The sequence below is a fragment of the Orcinus orca genome, chromosome 11, assembly GCF_937001465.1.
Source record: "Orcinus orca chromosome 11, mOrcOrc1.1, whole genome shotgun sequence".
Classification (NCBI taxonomy): domain Eukaryota; kingdom Metazoa; phylum Chordata; class Mammalia; order Artiodactyla; family Delphinidae; genus Orcinus; species Orcinus orca.
The window spans coordinates 9,502,679-9,524,313 of record NC_064569.1 but is presented as its reverse complement, the minus strand read 5'-3'; the positions used below and the strand labels follow the sequence as shown (position 1 = coordinate 9,524,313).

At 37.4% G+C, this 21,635-nt stretch overlaps 1 protein-coding gene across 3 annotated transcripts in view; it reads left to right on the top strand.

Annotated features, from left to right (window-relative positions):
- LRP6 (LDL receptor related protein 6) overlaps positions 1 to 21,635 on the top strand; it is a 173,075-nt gene that overhangs the window by 15,635 nt on the left and 135,805 nt on the right. For all 3 annotated transcript variants that reach the window (XM_033408194.2, XM_033408195.2, XM_004281142.4), the window contains exon 2: positions 4,594 to 4,987. In XM_033408194.2, coding sequence (XP_033264085.1) covers positions 4,594 to 4,987 — 394 coding nt within the window. The remainder of the gene's footprint in view (positions 1 to 4,593; positions 4,988 to 21,635) is intronic.

Genomic DNA, 21,635 nt, shown 5'->3' with positions numbered 1-21,635 from the left:
GTCTTATTTTTGCTGCCTCGTCTGTGTTCTTCATCTCAGCCTCTAGATCTGTGCTATCCATACGACCACTTGTCTACTTAAATTTAAATGAATTAAGATTAAATAAAATTAAAAATTTATTTTCTTAGTCATACTAGCCATCTTTTAAGTGCTCCATAGCCACATGTGGCCAGTGGCTGTTGTACTGCACAGTGGAGAGAACACTTCTATCATCATAGAAATTTCTGTTGGATAGTGGTGCTCTAGATCTTTAATTACTGTTGATACCAGGAAAGTAGATGTGAGAAGCTTGCAATAAATGCTTTAAAAAAACCAAAACGCATATTTTGGGTAAAAAAAAAAAAAAGCATTTATACTACTTCAGTCCTAACAGCTTCAGCTTTCTCAGAGTTAAATATCTCTTTCGGATAGGCTTTATATTTAGTTTTGGTATTAGGTCTTATTCAAAGATCATTCTAATAATGATATAAAACAGAATAAAAATAGTTGTATTAAGAACTATATCTGCCAGACTGTTTTATTAAGGTATAATTGATAATTCAAGAAATTACACATATGTAAAGTTTAAAATTTAATAAGTTTTGACATATCTATGCACTTCTGGAACCATCATCACAGTCAGTATGATATAGCCATCACCTACAAAAGTTTCCTCATGCCCCTTTATCATCCCTCCTTCTCTTCTTTTCCACCCTCTCTCCCCACCTCCAGACAACCACCGATCTGCTTTTTGTTACAATAGGTTAATCTGAATTTTCTAAAATTTTATATAAATGGAGTATGCAATATATACAGTCTTTTTCTGACTTATTTTATTCTACATAATTATTTTGAGATTCACCCAAATTACATAAACAAATAGTTCATTACTTTTTTTTTTTGGCATGCCGTGTGGCACGTTTCCTGACTGGGGATTGAATCCGTGCCCCCTATAGTGGAAGCGCGGAGTCTTAACCACTGCACTGCCAGGGAATTCCCAATAGTTCATTACTTTTTTTTTTTTTCCTTTAATTTGGCTGCGTTGGGTCTTCGTTGCTGCGTGCGGGCTTTCTCTAGTTGCGGCGAGCAGGGGCTACTCTTCGTTGTGGTGCGCAGGCTTCTCATTGCGGTGGCTTCTCTTGTTGTGGAGCACAAGCTCTAGGCACGTGGGCTTCAGTAGTTGTGGCATGCGGGCTCAGTAGGTGTGGCTTGTGGGCTCTAGAGCACAGGCTCAGTGGTTGTGGTGCACAGGCTTAGTTGCTCCGCGGCATGTGGGATTTCCCCGGATCAGGGCTCAAAGCTGTGTCCCCTGCATTGGCAGGCAGATTCTTAACCACTGCACCACCAGGGACGTCCCCATTACTTTTTTCTAAAAATTATTTTTTTATACAGATTTTTATTAGTTACGCATTTTACACACATCAGTGTATACATGTCAATCCCAGTCTCCCAATTAATCACACCACCACCACCACCTCCTGCCGCTTTCCCCCTTTAGTGTCCATACGTTTGTTCTCTACATCTATGTTTCAGTTTCTGTCCTGCAAACCGGTTCATCTGTACCATTTATCTAGGATCCACATATATGCGTTAATATATGATATTTGTTTTTCTCTTTCTGACTTACTTCACTCTGTATGACAGTCTCTAGATCCATCCACATCTCTACAAATGGTCCGATTTCGTTCCTTTTTATGGCTGAGTAATATTCCATTGTATATATGTACCACATCTTCTTTCTCCATTCGTCTGTCAGTGGGCATTTAGGTTGTTTCCAGGATATGATTATTGTAAATAGTGCTGCAGTGAACATTGGGGAGCATGTGTCTTTTTGAATTATGGTTTTCTCTGGATATATGCCCAGTAGCGGGATTGCTGGGTCATATGGTAATTCTATTTTTAGTTTTTTAAGGAACCTCCATACTGTTCTCCAAAGTGGCTGTATCAATTCACATTCCCACCAACAGTGCAAGAGGGTTCCCTTTTCTCCACACCCTCTCCAGCATTTGTTGTTTGTAGATTTTCCGATGATGGCCATTCTAACTGGTGTGAGGTGATACCTCATTGTAGTTTTGATTTGCATTTCTCTAATAATTAGTGATGTTGAGCAGCTTTTCATGTGCCTCTTGGCCATCTGTATGTCTTCTTTGGAGAAATGTCTATTTAGGTCTTCTGCCCATTTTTGGATTGGGTTGTTTGTTTCCTAATATTGAGCTGCATGAGCTGTTTATATATTTTGGAGATTAATCCTTTGTCCGCTGATTCGTTTGCAAATGTTTTCTCTCATTCTGAGGGGTTTTTTTTTTGTCTTGTTTATGGTTTCCTTTGCTGTGCAAAAGCTTTTAAGTTTCATTAGGTCCCATTTGTTTATTTTTGTTTTTATTTCCATTACTCTAGGAGGTGGATCAAAAAAGATCTTGCTGTGACTTATGTCAAAGAGTGTTCTTCCTGTGTTTTCCTCTAAGAGTTTTATAGTGTCTGGACTTACATTTAGGTCTCTAATCCATTTTGCGTTTATTTTTGTGTATGGTGTAAGGGAGCATCCTAATTTCATTCTTTTACATGTAGCTGTCCAGTTTTCCCAGCACCACTTATTGAAGAGGCTGTCTTTGCTCCATTGTATATGCTTGCCTCCTTTGTCATAGATCAGTTGACCATAGGTGCGTGGGTTTATCTCTGGGCTTTCTATCCTGTTCCATTGATCTATGTTTCAGTTTTTGTGCCAGTACCATATTGTCTTGATTACTGTAGCTTTGTAGTATAGTCCAAAGTCAGGGAGTCTGATTCCTCCAGTTCTGTTTTTTTCCCTCAAGACCACTTTGGCTATTCTGCTTTTGTGTCTCCATACAAATTTTAAGATTTTTTTTTCTAGTTCCATAAAAAATGCCATTGGTAATTTGATAGGGATTGCATTGAATCTGTAGATTGCTTTGGGTAGTATAGTCATTTTCACAATATTGATTCTTCCAATCCAAGAACATGGTATATCTCTCCATCTGTTGGTATCAACTTTAATTTCTTTCATCAGTGTCTTATAATTTTCTGCATACAGGTCTTTTGTCTCCCTAGGTAGGTTTATTCCTAGGTATTTTATTCTTTTTGTTGCAGTGGTAAATGGGAGTGTTTCCTAAATTTCTCTTTCAGATTTTTCATCATTAGTGTATAGGAATGCAGGAGATTTCTGTGCGTTAATTTTGTATCCTGCAACTTTACCAAATTGATTGATTAGCTCTAGTAGTTTTCTGGTGGCATCTTTAGGATTCTCTGTGTATAGTATCATGTCATCTGCAAACAGTGACAGTTTTACTTCTTCTTTTCCAATTTGTATTCCTTTTATTTCTTTTTCTTCTCTGATTGCCAAGCCTAGGACTTCCAAAACTATGTTGAATAATAGTGGTGAGAGTGGCTATCCTTGTCTTGTTCCTGATCTTAGAGGAAACGCTTTAAGTTTTTCACTATTGAGAATGATGTTTGCTGTAGGTTTGTCGTATATGGCCTTTATTATGTTGAGGTAGGTTCCCTCTATGCCCACTTTCTGGAGAGTTTTTATCATAAATGGGTGTTGAATTTTGTCAAAAGCTTTTTCTGCATCTATTGAGATGATCAGATGGTTTTTATTCGTCAGTTTGTTAATATGGTGTATCACATTGATTTGCGTATATTGAAGAATCCTTGCATCCCTGGGATAAATCCCACTTGATCATGGTGTATGATCCTTTTAATGTGTTGTTGGATTCTGTTTGCTAGTATTTTGTTGAGGACTTTTGCATCTATATTCATCAGTGATATTGGTCTGTAATTTTCTTTTTTTGTAGTATCTTTGTCTGGTTTTGGTATCAGGGTGATGGTGGCCTCATAGAATGAGTTCGGGAGTGTTCCTTTCTCTGCAGTTTTTTGGAAGAGTTTGAGAAGGATGGGTGTTAGCTCTTCTCTAAATGTTTGATAGAATTCACCTGTGAAACCATCTGGTCCTGGACCTTTGTTTGTTGGAAGATTTTTAATCACAGTTTCAATTTCATTACGTGTGTTGCTCTGTTCATGTTTTCTATTTCTTTCTGGTTCAGTCTTGGTCCCCATTACTTTTTATTGTATGCATATATCACTGTTTGTTCATCCATTAGTCTGTTGATGACATTTGGGTTGGTTCCAGTTTGGGTTATTACAAAAAAGCTGCTGTGAGCATCGTGCACAGGTCTTTGTATTGACATATACTTTTATTTCTCTGAAGTAAATATCTAGTCTTTTAAGAAACTGCCAAACTGCTTTCCAAAGATGCTGCACCATTTCACAGGCCCCCAGGAGAGTATGAGTGGTCCACTGGCTCCATATCCTTGCCAGTTCTTGGAATGACCAGGCTTTTAAAAATTTTATCTGACAGATATTTTAACAAGAAAAGACTGTCCTGGTACAATTAATTTCCCCTCTTGCAACTCTTTTGTATTTAAAATGGTGCAAAAATAATGCTTTGTGAAAAGATTTTGCCAGTTTTCTATACATTGATTTACTCTTTATTTTTGATAGTATTTGCTCACTAACACTGATTTGAAACTCAATTTATAGGAACCAAGACATTTCCTTTGTTTTGACTTACATATTTTTCTTTTTTTGTTCTAGCGGCCCCTTTGTTGCTTTATGCAAACAGACGGGACTTGCGATTGGTTGATGCTGCAAATGGCAAAGAGAATGCTACGATTGTAGTTGGAGGCTTGGAGGATGCAGCTGCGGTGGACTTTGTGTTTGGTCATGGCTTGATATACTGGAGTGATGTCAGCGAAGAAGCCATTAAACGAACAGAGTTCAACAAAACTGAGAGTGTACAGAATGTTGTTGTTTCTGGATTATTGTCCCCTGATGGGCTGGCATGTGATTGGCTTGGAGAAAAATTGTACTGGACAGATTCTGAAACTAATCGTATTGAAGTTTCTAATTTAGATGGATCTTTACGAAAAGTTTTATTTTGGCAAGAGTTGGATCAACCTAGAGCTATTGCCTTAGATCCTTCAAGTGGGTAAGTTTTGCATCATGTACAAAGGTTATTGTATCTCCTTCTCCTGGCTGTTTTCTCTCCATTAGCATAGACACCCCTTACCTCCAAGAGAAAAGAAACATCAGACCCCAGTTTTAGATTCTTTGGGCTTCTTTGTCAAGTAGATTTGAATGTGGGAAGTTAGGTCATGTTCTGAAAGTAAGGTGTGTCTGTAAATAGTTTTGCGTTTCTAGTATCACTTATGGGATAGCCATGTTTATAGTTCTTGGTTTTTCTTCTGCATTTATTTTTTATAATTATGGGAGGATAATCAGAAGGCGGAGAAGGAGGAATGATAAATGAGTAGTATTTGATAGCTCAAGATTATATAAAAAATCTTCTGAGTCTTGTACCTTTTATTATATACACAATTGTTTTGTAATGCCTAGTGTTTTTTATATTAAACTGATTTTTTTAATATGTCAGTGTTGAATGAAAAATAAAAATTAGGTTGTTAAATAACTCACTTTTAGTTAGCTAGACATGTATTTGCCATAAGAGTTTATTTTCTTCCTAAATATTTGTGTTTTTATTATATATATATATTTAGTGCAGATATTCTCTACAGAACCACTGATTTTTCAGAAAGCTGTCTCTCATTTGGGCAACACAATGTATAGGGATACCATGGTATCCTATTACTTTTTTTTTTTTTTGGCTGTACCGGGTGTGGCATGTGGAACTTCCCCAACCAGGGATCAAACCCGCGCCCCCTGCAGTGCAAGCGCGGAGTCTTAACCACTGGACCACCAGGGAAGTGCACAAGTTTATTTTCTAATAGAAGAGAAACTTAAAGCTATGGGCAGATCTTACTATAAAATGTGAACTGTATCCTCAGGTGCTTCTCTGTTACTGTGTTTCAGTCCTGCCATATACAATTCCTTGCTATTTATCTGTTGAATACAGTGTCATGCCAGAGTCTGTCATGGCTAGGTATAGATAACTAAACATGAACCTGAAATGAGTTACTAATAATTGTTTAAAATCTAAAGATAAATAACCTGTGAATAACTCTTTTAGTACTTCATTTTCTTTGACTTTCAAGTATATTGGAATGCTTTAAAACTCATTTATAGAAGGCAGTGGATTAATATTATGTAATAAATTAAAATATGGGAAAAATGAAAGGTTTATATATGCTCCTTTCTCTTGATATCAGACCCTTTTTGGTGACAAAAGTTAAAGAAGATACAATGTTATAGGAAAATGAAAAGCCTTTTCTGACTATAAAAGATAACATGGGCAATGGTGAGTGAAATTTTAGGGTGAGAGGTTCTAGAAAACACATATTATGTATACTTTATATAATATGTAAAAAATGTCTTTTTAGAGGGGCATTAAGAGGTATCTGCTAAAGTCAGATGGTCTTTTAATAGAGCATCAGAAAATATCGTACTGACTCTAGTGGTAGGAAAAAGGTTTGTGTGTCCCAAGGAGGTCACAGATGTTGAATGTGTGGTAAACTGTATTGATTGAAGAATTTGCTTCTTGAGAACTTGCAAGGTATTTTTGAGAAATGGAATCTGTTTTGCCAGCCAAGTTCGTTAAGTCTCAGGGAGTGTTGAAATGTTTCTGAGGTTACTGCTTCACAGAACACACAGGGTTTTGGTGCTTTCAGTGGTTATTAGGGAGTAATACGTTGATGAAAAGTTCTTTTTTTTTTTTTCCATTTTTGACAGATTCAATCTTATAACTCTAAGGGTGATGATGGAAATTTCCCCAGATATCTGTTAAATGGTTAGTATGTTCAGAGCTCTGCTTTTTGTGTTCTTCTGGGGGAGAGGGGGAATATCTTTAAGGATTTACTATTTTATTTAAGGAGAGAAAACTTAGGAGCGAGAACTTTTCCTTTTTCAAAGCATGTGTATTTGCGTTATGTAGTATGTATGTGGAGAGGGAAAGAGTGTTAAAGGAATTACAAGGGCCACAGAACTCTTAAGGAGGATGGGTGGATAAAATAGCTAGATTATCACAATTCTGGAGTAGCATCTTATTTCTATAAGGGATAATGATTACGTGATTGTACATAGTCAAGGGAGATGAATTTATAGGCAACTATTGACTATTCAGGAGCTGATAATTTAATAAGTAAATGAATCATTCTCATTTTGTCCCCTAAAACTGAGTTTTACTTCTGGGTGGCAGGTCTGATAAGTGTCTTAGGAAGTAAGTTTGCCATGTGATTAAGAAGTATTTACATTAGCGTTTCCGTGGCTTGAATATTTACTAATATTTAAAGTTTGAATTTGCCAAAGACTCAGCTGGTAAAGGATACTGGAAGAATCAATAATAATGTGCTTTGAAGGTAGGAAGTACTGTTATTTAAGCTTCTAAGGGATGTTCAGTGAAGAATATGTATATTTTTCCTGAGGCCTAAATGGGGGTGTGGTCAAACACTCAAAGAAATGTCTTCTATTATTTTTGATGTCTGTAGTTAGTGTTGAGTGTGTTTGTGTGTGTAAATTCACTTTCCCCCCCTTTAACAGTTCTTTTAAAATTTCTTTTACTTTTTTGAAAGTTATTTTGTGGCAGATGGCTAATTTTTAAATTGTGCAACTGGAAGCAAACAGAATGCAGACAAATGGCATCATTTGGTAATTAGCATGATGAAGCGTATTTAAAATTATATTTTAAACTCATGCATTTAAAAATATATTTTATCAAACAGTTTTTCGGTATTGACCTTAGGTTTTATGTTAATGCTTTTAGTTTTAATGGAGTAGTAATTTTGGATTGAGTATATCACTTATCAAACAGAAGAGATGATTTTCAGATTTATTTTTTAGGGGAAAAATGAAGTTTGCTTTCCAGAGAAAGTACATGAAAACAGAGCTGAGGAAAAAGGTGGCTTTATCAGAGTTCCGGGATCCTGGGTTATGAGGTTCAGAAGAGCTGACTGAGCTCTCTCACAGCAGCTTATGTAAAAGGAAAGCTGTTGAATGACTGGTATTGTTTGAACCCTGGGAACTGGTGCAGAAATCTGTGTGCTTTTGGATGTATGGAGTTCTTTGTGCAGTCAGTCCATTTAGCCTAGACTGAAGGAAGATTTTTATTTCCCTCCCTAAATTTGGCCTCTGTTAGTCTGAGATTTTTTTTCTTTTGAGTGACTGGCAGTGTAGAATTCTGAATAAGGAGCAGGAAAACGTGTGTATGGAAATTGTTCCAGAAATGAACAACCATAGTTATAGAAAACAGTATCCTTCCTTTATAGTGAGAGGTGGTTCCTATGTGGCTGCTCCTAATGGGGGAGCTCCTTAATCTGATCCACAGTGACTGTACTAATCTTAGTGATGCTGAGGACCTGCTGTTTCAGGTACAAATAAAGCAGTTCTAAGGGTTTTTTGGTTGTTAAGGATCTGTTCCTATTCCACATCATTTTGGATATTTTAAAAAGTTAAATTGTAGTGATTCAGTCTGAAGTGAATTCATACTGAATAGCTTTGAGTGATATGTATTTTAAAAAGTACATTTTTATCATTGTTAAGAATAATATTAACAACACTAAAAGTTCTGCTTTAAAAATGCTTGCCGAACTAGTTCAGTGGAAAAAGAATGATTTATAATTTCCTTATCAATTATGTACGTATAATTGTCATGACTTGAGTATGTTTAAAAGTATTTAATATACTGGTATATCCCAGGTGACTAAAATAGTTCCTGCCACATAGTAAGTATTCAGTAAATATTTTTGAGTGGCTGGACTTTATATTTTCTTTTATAATTCTATTAATTATCCTTGTTAGGGACATTTGTTTTCTAAGCAAATGTAAATTTTAGTATGGTCCTGTGAATTCTAAATCACTATGGCTTTGATTGCAGTTGTTAACTTAAAACATAATTAAGATTTTTAGTCTTTTCATTTGAAGTTTTCAAGATCATATTTTATAAAAATACACTCACTGGAGCATGTTTCATGTCACATCTTGCTCTGTTATTTACCAAGCAAGTTACTTCATTTTCTTGGACCTCAATTTCCTCATCTGTAGAATGATGAGTTCCTTTCAATTTTGACATTATTTAAGTTTTAAAAGTCAGACATTTAAAGAAAGTACTCTAATTTTTAATTTATTTTTATTTTTGGCTGTGTTGCTGTGCGCAGGCTTTCTTCTAGTTGCGGCGAGTGGGGACTACTCTTCGCTCTGGTGCGCAGCCTTCTCATTGCGGTGGCTTTTCTTGTTGCGGAGCACGGGCTCTAGGCGCGCGGGCTTCAGTAGTTGTGGCACGCAGACTCAGTAGTTGTGGCGCAGTGGCTTAGTTGCTCCGTGGCATGTGGGACCTTCCCAGACCAGGGTTCAAACCTGTGTCCCCTGCATTGGCAGGCAGATTCTGAACCACTGTGCCACCAGGGAAGCCCTAAGAAAGTACTCTAATTTTAAAAATCGTATTTTACAATTACATATTCAAGTCTAATTTAGGTATGTTACACTTAGAATTGTGTTTCTGCCGAACAGATTCTTCTTAAAATTTTGTTTCTACTGCCCTTATTGCATATGTCATCACACTTTTTTAGGGTTGTTTCACCTCTAGTTTAAACCTCTTTTCTAGTTCCACTTGATGTAAACTGAAAAATATTTGAAAATGTTGAAGGATTCTTTTTGTATGAAGAATGGAAAATGTGGCCCATTACTTTTAGGCAGACTATATGTATTCAGATATGTTTGGAGATAGGTGTTTTTGAGATTACCTAAAAATTGAGAGAGTATGTAAGAAAAGCCACTAATCCAGGAAATCTGGTTAATAGGTAGCTTTACTAGCCTCTGGGATAGGAATCAAGGCCCTTGGAAGTGAAAACTTTTTTTTTTTTAAGAATAAATAAATGTGATGAATTGGGTGATTGGGATTGACATGTATACACTGATGTGTATAAAAGTGATGACCAATAAGATAAAATAAAAATAAAAATAAAAAAATAAAATAAAAAAAATAAAATTCAACAATTAAAAAAAGAATAAATAAATGTGTGTATATTTATATGTATTCTTAAATGTTAGTGTTGGTCTTTCCTCTTACAAACATCTTAACCCTCATCCAATTTTTAATTCTTTATATCTAGTGATATACATCACATCTCAAATTGAGTTTTGATTATGTGGTCTGATATTTTTATGTTCTGTATCTCCAAGGCCCACTTTTATTGCAGGAATGTTGAAAGGGAGTATTTGCAGTATGACCTAGCCCAGTCTCTTAATAGCTTTCTTTGCTAAAAGCTATCCTTGCTTGCAGCATTGACCTTTTAATTTATCCTTAACAAGGAGAACAATGAAATTTTATGTGAGTAAAGAATAGGATACCTTTAACTGAGTTCTCTGCATTTTGGAGATCTTACATACCCTTGCTGTATTCCAGTATGATTGGCTCTTTAGAAATTATAGCAAATTAGTTTGATTGCTCCTGGTATTTCTGTCATTGAACCTTTAAGATTTTGGAAGGAGGAGTCTGTGATAGCTAATTTGTGAAGTAGGAATAAAATGATTGTCTTGAGTATTTTATTTTTTTGCAGCATTTGATATTGATACCATATTCCTTTTAGAAATTTTCTCTTAAGGCTTTCTCATTTTTATACTGTTGGTTTTCCTACCACTTGGACCACCCTTTTCCTTTCTTTATTAACTCTTTAAGCTTAAAATGCATCATTTTCTATATTCTTTTCCTAAGATCATATCCATTTCCATAGTTTTTGCACAGAAGCAGATAGCCAGTTATCCATGAAGCTCCATATCCTGAAGCACTGGTTCTGAGTATGAAATATCTTTCTCTGAACTCTCAGTAACTTACATTTTTAAAAGCGTCCTGGTCAATTGGGGAAGCCTGTTTCCTGCCCATTAAATCCTGGGACTGGTAGGGAATTTTAAGGAACTTCTAGCTAAATGCCTTCACTTTTTGGCTGAAGAAACTTAGGCCTTTGGCTACAATAAGAGAAAGTCAGATTCTTGTTTGAGATTTTCCAGTTCCACGTTCAGTGCTTTTTTCATCACGAAAGGTATCTTGCTGAAGCCATGTTTTTTTGCACATTTAATTACTTTAAAAATGCAACATGGTAGCTTTATTTAAAGGAGGATTTTTATAAATTCTCTGTTTTTAGATTTACTCACTGTACTAATTTCTTATTTTACTATATTTTTTTGCATCCCACTTAATCCATTTGTGTTCAGCTTCCTTCTGCTTGCAGTATGTTCTTTAATATTCCTTTCAGCAGAGGTCTGTTGATGATAAACTCTTGATCTGTGTCGAAAATGTATTTATTTTGTCCTCATTCTTGGAATGATAATTATTTGATATAGAATTCTTTGTGATAGTTACTTGCACTCAGTACTTCGAGGGTATTATGACTTTAATTGTTGCTGTGAGAAGTCTGCTGTTTCTAATAATTGTTGCTTGGCAAGTAATTTATTATTTTTTTTCTGGTTGCTTAAAAGCAGCCCTTAAACATCCCTTAATTAAAAAAAATATTATATTTATTTGCCTTATTTATTTATTTTTTTTTGGCTGTGTCGGGTCTTAGCTGTGGCGCATGGGATCTTTGTTGAGGCAAGCCGGATCCTTTTCGTTATGGCGCACAGTCTGCTTGGACGTCTTTCTAGTTGCGGCGCCCAGGCTCCTCTCTAGTTGTGGCGTGTGGGTTTTCTCTCTCAAGTTGTGGCACGTGGGCTCCAGGGCGTGTGGGCTGTGTAGTTGTGGCGCACAGGCTTAGTTGCCCCGCAGCATGTGGGATATTAGTTCCCTGACCAGGAATCGAACCCATGTCCCCTTTATTGGAAGGTGGATTCTTTACCGCTGGACCACCAGGGGAGTCCCTAAACATCTCTTAATTTTTTTTTTTTTAATTAATTTATTTTTGGCTGCGTTTGGGTCTTCGCTGCTACACGTGGGCCTTCTTTCATTGAGGTGAGCGGGCTCATTGCGGTGGCTCCTCCTGTTGGGGAGCACGGACTCCAGGCGGGCGGGCCTCAGCACTCGTGGCTCACGGGCTCTAGAGTGCAGGCCCAGCAATCGTGGCGCATGGGCCCAGCCGCTCCGCGGCATGCGGGATCCTCCCGGACCAGGGCCCGAACCCATGTCCCCTGCACTGGCAGGCGGATTCCCAACCACTGCACCACCAGGAAAGCCCAATTTTTTAAAAATTAATTAATTAATTTTTTATTTATTTTATGTTTGGCTGCATTGGGTCTTCCTTGCTGTGCGTGGGCTTTCTCTAGTTGCGGCGAGTGGGGGCTACTCTTTGTTGTGGTGCGCGGGCTTCTCATTGCGGTGACTTCCCTTGTTGCAGAGCACAGGCTCTAGGCGCACAGGCTTCAGTAGCTGTAGCATGCGCGCTCAGTAGTTGTGGCTCACGGGCTCTAGAGTGCAAGCTCAGTAGTTGTGGTGCACGGGCTTAGTTGCTCTGCGGCATGTGGGATCTTCCCGGACCAGGTCTCAAACCCGTGTCCGTCCCCTGCATTGGCAGGCGGATTCTTAACCACTGTGCCACCAAGGAAGCCCCATCCTTTAATTTTTGATATTTTGCAGCTTTGTTCACTTTGTGTCTAGATGTGGCTATGTTTTTATTTATCCTGCTTAGAACTCTTGTTTCTAGAATGTAATCATTATTATTTATTAATTCTAGAAAATTATTATCCATTATTTTCTTACTTACCCTTCATTCTCTTTAGTTGCCTCTGGATCTCCTGTTTGATGTATGTGGACCATGTAATTTTCTGCTCCTTGCCTCTTAATCTTGCTTTCATATCTTCTGTCTATCTCTTGAGGCCACTTTCTGGTTAGTTTTTGTACATGCCTTCCAGATAATTAATTCTTTCTTCAGCTGTGCCTAATTTTACAGTTTGAGTCAGTTGATTTTTTAATATCAGCAGTTGTATTTTGCTTTTCTAGAAGTTCTTTGTGCCCCTCATTTAAAAGACTTACTATGAGAAAATGTCAGCCTACATGAAAGTAGAGAAAATAGTGTTATCAGTAATATTAGACTTATAAAAAAGTTACAAAAATAGTGTATAGTTCTTGTATAACCTTTACCTAGCTTCCCCTAATATTATATTTTATGTAATCATAGAATAGTTATACCTTAGATCAGGAAATTAATGTTGATACAGTACTGTAGACCATATTTGAATTTCTCCAGTTTTCCCCCTAGAATCCTTTTTGTGGACTAGGATCCCATGTCGCATTTAGTTGTTATTTCCTTAGCCTTTTCTAATCTGGACATTTAACCAGTCTTTGTCTTTGTAACCGTGACTTTTTGAAGATTACTGGCCATTTTGTAGAATGTCCCTCATTTAGGATTTGTTTGATGTTTTCTTGTGATTGGTTATACATTTTTGGCATGGCAGAGGTCGTGTTGTGCTCTTCTCTGGGCTTCATATCAGCAGGTGCATGATGTAGATACTGGCGATGTAACATTTGATCACTTGCTTATGGTGTTGTCTGTTAGGTTTATTTATTTATTTATTTATTTGTATTTACTTTTTCCCCCCTTGTAATAAATATTTGAAGCTATGCAGTTATCCTGTTTATCGTACTTTTCAGCATTTTTTGATGGTTTTTGCCTGCAACAATTATTACTGTGGTGTTTGCCAAATGGTGATATTTCTAGTCCCATTGTTCCTGTTACATGCATTCTCAGTTAGAATTCCATCTTAAGGAAGAGCTTTCCTGTCTTTACTATTTATTCATTTATCCAATTATTTATATTAGTATGGACTTGGGCATTTATTTATTCTATAGGTTATAATCCATTAGTGTCATTTATTTCTTGCTTAGGGTTGTCCCAGGTTTTGCCATTGGGCGTTCCTTCAAGTTTGCTCCTGTGTCCTTTTGACAGGCCCTCATTATTTTTTAAACCCTTTTTTTTTTTTTACTATCTGCATAGCACAAGATGTTCCAGATTCAACTTGTCCTTCTGCTTCACCCTTAGAATCAACCGTTTCTCCAAGGGGCTCTGTTCTCCTTTGATTGGAAAATGGTACTGAGAAATTACGATCTGGAAGCTCGGTGTGTTCATACTGGATTTTCATTGCTTTTAAGTCCTCTCAGTGGACAGAGTTAAGAAATACATGTATGTATATACATACACCTAGTTCTGTGTGTTTCTATCTGTATCTATATATTTAAAAAAAGGGTTCGTGTTGATAGCTCCAATTCCAATCCACTGCTTACAGAATTGTGTTATAGTCGTCTTCCCCCACACCATTTGTTTGGTAGGTTATTTTTCCAGTCTTTGATAGTGAGAAACCTGGTTCTCATTATCCACAATGTATTTTCTTATTTGCTCAATCCTAGTATACAAGAATTTCAGAATTGCTAACCTCTACTCTTGTGAGAAACAAGTTTATTATCTAGAATACACTACTATGAAAATACTGTCAGTAGAGTCAAAATACTGTTTTCCAAATTTATTTAGGTACTTTCTTTTCTTTCCCACCCAATGCAGTGTGGCATTTGTAATATATTTATTACTGTTTGTGTTCCACTTTGAATCCCCCCCGCCAATATCCTGGTTGATTTTAATTATCAATTTATTTTGGGGTTATGTGAAATAATTACCATGTTTCTAAGAGTTAGAAATAACACGAAAAGCTTTACTCAGAGTAGTGTCCGTCCTCCCTGTCCTTCTACCATGGTCCCATTTTCACTTTCTTTCCAACTTGTTCCCATTTGTCCTCTAGGATATCTTATTATCATTTATTTCTGGTTTTATCTTCTTGGAATTCTTTTTTGCGCAAATGAGCTGATACATATAAATTTTCTTATTATATTCCCTTTTGTTCTTACATGAAAGAAATACTAAAGACTTTTTTTGCACTTTCTTTTTTAACTTAATAGTATATCCTGAATGTCACTTCGTATCATTTCATAGAGCTCTTCCTCATTCTTTTTTTTTGATACTGCCTAGTATTCCATTGTGCAAATACAGCATAGCTTATTCAGCTACTCTCCTGTGTTCAGAAATTTAGGCTGTTTTGTTAGCTGAGGTGTTCTAAAGCAAATCACACAGTGACATCTCACTTTATGTTGCATCTCTGAAAAATAGACATTTTTCTCCATAACCGCAGTACCATTGTCTTCCACACACCCCAAATGCACAAGTCTTTAATATTATAGTTTACTTATTCCATATTCTGATATCTTTCATAGCCTCAGAAATGCTGTTTTATAGTTGGCGTGTTTGAATTAGGATTTAAAACAAGGTTCATAAGTTGTATTTGATTATGTCTCTTTAAGTTTCTCTAGAACAGTCCCCCCCATCTTTTTATTCCTCTCAGTCTCTTGACTTATTGAAATGATTCTACAGTCGTCTTGTAGAATGTTCCAGATTTTGTTTTGTTTTGTTTTGTTTTGTTTTTTTTGCGGTACGCAGGCCTCTCACTGTCGCGGCCTCTCCCGTTGTGGAGCACAGGCTCTGGATGCGCAGGCCCAGTGGCCATGGCTCACGGGCCCGGCCGCTCCGCGGCACGTGGGATCCTTCTGGGCCGGGGCACGAACCCGCGTCCCCTGCATCGGCAGGCAGACTCTGAACTACTGTGCCACCAGGGAAGCCCATAGATTTTGGGTTTTTTAAGAGTTATTTGGATGTTTGACTTATTTTTATTCCTTTACATTTCTTTCTATCTATCTATCTATTTATTTTTGTCTGAGTTGGGTCTTTGTTGCTGTGCGTGGGCTTTCTCTAGTTGTGGCGAGCAGGGGCTACTTTTCGTTGCGGTGCACGGGCTTCTCATTGCAGTGGCTTCTCATGTTGCGGAGCATGGGCTCTAGGTGTTGTGGCTCACGGGCTCTAGAGCGCAGGCTCAGTAGTTGTGGCGCACGGGCTTAGTTGCTCCACGGCATGTGGAATCTTCCCGGACCAGGGCTTGAACCCGTGTCCCCTGTGTTGGTAGGCAGAATCTTAAGCACTGCGCCACCAGGAAAGCCCTCCTTTACATTTCTTGTAAAATTAAAATTTATGATAGGAGGCTTTGTTTGCAACGAATTCAGTGTTTTGGCATAAATGCTTCATGGGTAGTATTGAGTACTTTGTATTCATCACATCAGAAATGTTTTGTCCTACTTATAGTGATGCTAATATTCAGTAGAATCAGATGATGAAAGTTAATATTCGTATTATAATATTGAGCTTTTCCTCTTATATCCTTCATGCAATCTGTGAGATGATCCTTTTGTACCATGCCAATATCCAGTTCCTCATCTGTTGATTGTTTTAACATCCACTGAGTATCAGTTCTTGTATTGTTGTGTTAGGGATGTCTGTTACTGTTTTATGATGTCTTGTCCCATGTATTTTAGTTTATTTTTTATGTGTTTTAATCATTTAAATTACTTATAAATGTCTATCATATTGTTCACTTGTCTGAAGTTCTTAGAAATCCACTTCTGTTCTTTGCTATATTTGCTGATTCTTAAGGTGAACCGTTTCCTTAGGTGTTTTAGAGTTCTGAATTGTGAGCTGATCTTCATAGGGGTTGTCTATGAGAATTCTGAGTGGCTTCTTGGCGGAGCAGCGGGGGGCGCGCGTATTACTCCAGAGAGGTTTGTTTTTGCCAAGCACCCTAGAGGTGTTTCCAGGGACTGCTTTATTTTTAAACTGAAGTATAGCTTACATGTACTAAAATGAACAGATTTTCAGTGCAGTTTTGACATGTGTATATACCTATGTTATCACCGTGTTCAAGCAGAGAACATTTTTTCTATTTAATTTTTGGAATTTGGAGTTCCTGTACAACGTAGATAGAATAAATTCAAACTCTAAACCTATGTGAGGGCATCTTGTGATTACAAAGTCTTTGGTGATTTTTCCCACATTTTCAGAGCCTAGGCCAAGACAGAAAATTTCTTTGCCTCCTTCTACCAATGGCAGATTTTTTTACTTCCTTGTTCCCCAAGGGTCTGTGCTTTGTGCAGAAATCTTCTAACCCAGTGCTTCTTGTGTGTCAGGGCCTTGTCTTTTTCCCTGCTTTGCCACTGAAACAGAAGTTCCTCAGTTTCTGAGACGAGAATAACCTGCAGGGTGGCTGTAGCATCAAGCGTGTGCTGCTTTTTATTTCCCTATTAATTTTTGGCTCTCTAAGAGATTTCCCCTACTTTCATACCTTAGTTGTACATTTAAAGGAGTGTTTATGTATTTTTATTTTGTGTATATATGTGTATCAGTCTGTTTGGGCTGCTATTACAATACGCCACAGACTGAGTAGTTTATAATGATAGAAATTTTATTGCTTGTCAGCAGCGGTCCCCAACCTTTTTGGCACCAGGGACCGGTTTCTTGGAAGACAGTTTTTCCACGGGGGGTGAGGGGATGGCTCAGGCGGTAATGCGGGTGATGGGGAGCAGCAGATGCAGCTTCGCTCACTCCCCCGCCGCTCGCCTCCTGCTGTGTGGCCGGGTTCCTGAAAGGCTGTGGACCGGTAGTGGTCTGTGGCCCAGGGGTTGGGGACCCCTGGTGTACAGTTCCGGAGGCTGGGAGGTCCAAGATCAAGGCACCAGCTTGGTCCACTTCTGGTGGGGGCCCTCTTCCTGGTTCATGCACCTTCTTTCTGTGTCCTTATGTGGTGGAAGGGCCTAGGGGTCTTTCTGGAGCCTCTTGTATAAGGCACTAATTCCATTCATGACAGCTCTGCCCTTATGCCTAAGCACCTCCCAGAGGCCTCACATTCTAATACTATCATTTTTGAGGATTTCAGTACAGGAATTTTGAGGACCATAGCAATGTATAAATCAAGTAAAAAGACTTACCAGTGGTTCTAGGTGTTCTAGGTGTTTTGTAACAGGAGGGTTTTCTGGTTATGCTGTTATCAAATTACCAGAAATAGAAATTCTAACTTTTATGTTTTTAAATATTACCTTTTCTTATTGTGGATATATGTGCATGATAGTTGGGCATTATTCATACTTACTAATATGTGTACTAATGACTTCTTTTAATTATAGGTAGGATTATATAAATAACTTCAAGGATCATGAAGTGGTTTATGACCTGGTATAGATCTGGTTCAGTTAGATTTATGACTCAATTCTAAATGTTGTCTTAATTAGTCACCTTTGAATGTAATATATCTTGTAAAGGGTGAAAATGTATCCCTTTTGTTTAACTTTATTGAAACTGACCATTTCTGAGTATTTTTGTTAGGGGAAGCTGGATTCAAATTAAGTATACATACTAGATTAGGAGTCTGTAAATATTTTGGAAAATATATTATTTTTTCCTTACCTAATCATAGAAATTATATGCTTGGGATTGTAATAAATTTGTGTAAAATGGCTGATATCTAGTCTGATTGACAGTTGAGATATTTTTACTTTATTGGCATAAGAAATTTTGATGTCTTGAAAACTCACTGTTTTCTTTGCTTACTTTAATTACTTCCTAATTAAAATGAAGCCTATCTTCTACCCTTTACTCCATTTAAAAATTATTTTCCAGAAAGCGTTGCAAATGGATATCATGCCAGATACAGCAATAAAATTACATTTGTGTGGAAACTAGTGAACAGCATATAGCAGCCTGGCAATGGTTTTCATAATTTTTGATGAATAGCAGATGTGCACACTCTGGCAAAGCGGAGCTGTAACCACATGTATTTAATTCTTCAGTATCAAGTAGATATGTTTATATTCTCTTAATTCAAAGCCCAGATAGAACCCAGAGCCAAAATAAATTAGAGGCCAAACAGACTACATAATTGGAGAGTTAGCAATAATTGTTGCTGAAGAGAGATTTCTCTTATGTGAGCCTGTAACTTGGCTTTTGAGAAGCCATAGGAGGTATTTATCAAACACTCTTGCATTTCCTAAAGGATACTTTAGGTATCCTTTTGGCTTTTAAATATGCTGATAAAAAGTGTTTGTAGAATATATTACACAACTAGTTGAATTTAGCAACTTTATTGTTAAGTGCTTTTAGGTAACCATAGGTTACTAAGCTAGGTTAACTGCCCAAACAAAAACAGAACAACCAAGCCAAACCAAACTGACGCCTTAATATGTGTACCCCAGTTATTTTTTATTTTTGGAAAGAGTCCAGAATAAAATGATGTAGTCAAGGAGTTCACCTCATAGTCTTAATTTTTAGGCAGCTGGGTTAAGGGGGGGAGGTTTTCAGGCCTCAGTGTCAAATACTCTTTTCTTCATTTTAATAATAGAAAATGTTTATGTGATATCCTAGCAGATAATCTGGAGAATTTTTTTTTCCTCTTTTTTCTCTGCATTCTGAAGTCTCTATTCTGTTGGTAGTCTTGATGTTCTCCATCCTACTAGTTGATCTTTAAATAAAACGTTTACATCTTTCTCTTATTGGCTGGTGCCTATCCCCCCGCCCCTTTAAGGAGTAACTGTCTTAAAAGGAGTAGCCCCTAAATATTGTTGTTTGTTAAATATAACACCTTAGTTTGTCATTCAGGCTTTTAGCAGGTGCCCTTTACCATATCATCCTGATTTTTTCATATTCTCTTATGCAACTTAACAGTGAGAGCCAGAGTCTGTATGTATGCTATATATTTTAGGGCTGGAAATGACCTTCCCTCACCTCCCCAATGCAGATATAACTCTTGATGACTTATTGACATTCATTGCCCCATGATGCTTCTTGTTGGCAGCTCTTCCCCAGCTGTGTAAAGTTTCTGGAAGTTTTGAAGTCATAGAATCATCTTGAAAAATGACAAACTTCTAAAGGATTCAGTTTTGCTTTAAATTATGTACTATAATAGATTAATGGGAAAAATTATAAAGTTAAAAAAGTTAACTGGGAATTTTAAAATCTCTTTTGTAAACTTTACTTAGAATTTTTCTCTTTCTGATGCATAGACTGAACCTTAACTTTCTTCCAGTACCTAGAGTAGTAGAGTCTCTTGTATTTATAGAGATATTGTGTATTTGTGCCATGTCTGGATTACATATGAGGGCAGAGCATGCTAGTCTTGTCTTGCACTGCACTTTTACTAAGGGATGTAAATTGATATTCATTTGACAGTGTTAAAATGTTGTAATTCAACTTTGTCCCCTCACCTGACCCAAATAAAGCTCTTACGTAATCAAACTCAAAATACAGAGTAAATCCCCTGTATCTACTTTGGATATGGAGGATACTTTGATTTTGGAGGACAAATACCAGTGGATGTTCTTTTTCTCCTCTCTCCATGGTTTTTCTCCTCCCCTCATGTTGAATGATGATTTTGGGTTTGCAGAAGTGGAATTCCCAGTGATGAGATCAGCTGCCATAGTTGTCCAACATCACACACATATCTGTACAAGGGTCCTGAGTGGGGTTCAGTAGCTTCCGTTCCGTTTGAATCAGCTTCAGTGCTTCATCCCCGAGTGCTATGAATGCTTCTCTCCTGGCTCTCTAGGGCCCATTGCCATTTTTTTCCGCACTCTCTAGAAAAGGACAAAGTCTCATAAAGCAGGTTCTGAGCCTGAAACATAGGAAAGACTATAGTGTGACCGTTGCGGAGAAGACCCAAGCAGAGAGCCTCATTCTGCTGAACGGTCATTGCATTGACTGGAGACATTTTAGGAATAACATTTACTGTAATCTCTTTCAGTCTCTCTTTCTTATTCCTTCCTTTGGGCATGTAATTTAGCTGCCTTTGGGGAGCCCATGTGCCACAACTGCTGAAGCCTGCGTGCCCTAGAGCCCGTGCTCCTCAACAAGAGAAGCCACTGCAGTGAGAAGCCCCGCAGTGCAACGAAGAGTAGCCCCTGCTCACCACAGCTAGAGAAAGCCGGCACGCAGCAATGAAGACCCAGCGCAGCCAAAAATAAATAAAATTTTAAAAAAGAATAAGAAAAAGAAAAAAGTTTTTTGTTTGACATTCGTTCATTCCTTCTCTAATACTTTTTTTTTTTAAATGTAGATCTGAGTTTCTTACCCGTATCATTTTCCTTCTCTCTGAAAAACTTCGTTTCTTGCAGAGCAGGTCTATAGGCAATAAATCCCCTCAATTTTTGTTTTTCTGAGAAAGTCTTTATTTCCCCTTCACTTTTGAAGGATAATTTTGCAGGTTACAGAATTCTAGATTGGCAGGTTTTTCCCTTTCAACTCTTTTAAGTATTTCACCTTTCCTGCTTGCTGTTCTCTGAGCTGCTTAGATTTGGTTTGAGCTGCTTAGAGCTGGTGGTTTGGTATCTGAAACTAATTTGGGAAAATTCTAAGTTATTAGAATATTCTTCAGATTAGAATATGCTTCAAATAGTTCTTTCTCTTTTTCTTTGCCTTCTGGGATTCCCATTATGCATATCATATACCTTTTGTAGTTGTCCCACAGTTCTTTGATATTGTGCTCTTCCCCCCCCCCCCAATCTTTTTTCTCTTTGTTTAGTTTGGAAATTTCTGTGGACATTTTATAAATGCAGAGATTCTTTCCTCAGCTGTGTCCAGTCTCCTAATGAGTCCATTAAAGGCATTCATTTCTGTTATAGTGTTTTTGATTTCCAGCACTTCTTTTTGTTTCTTTCTTAGAATCTTTCTGGTTATATTATCCGTGTATTCTTGCATGTTGCCTGTTTTTTCCATTTGAGTCCTTAGCATATTAATCATGGTTGTTTTAAGTTCCTGATCTCGTAATTCCAACATTCTGGCCATATCTGAGTCTGGTTCTGATGCTTGCTCTGTCTCTTCAAACTTTTTTTCCTTTTTTTCCTTTTA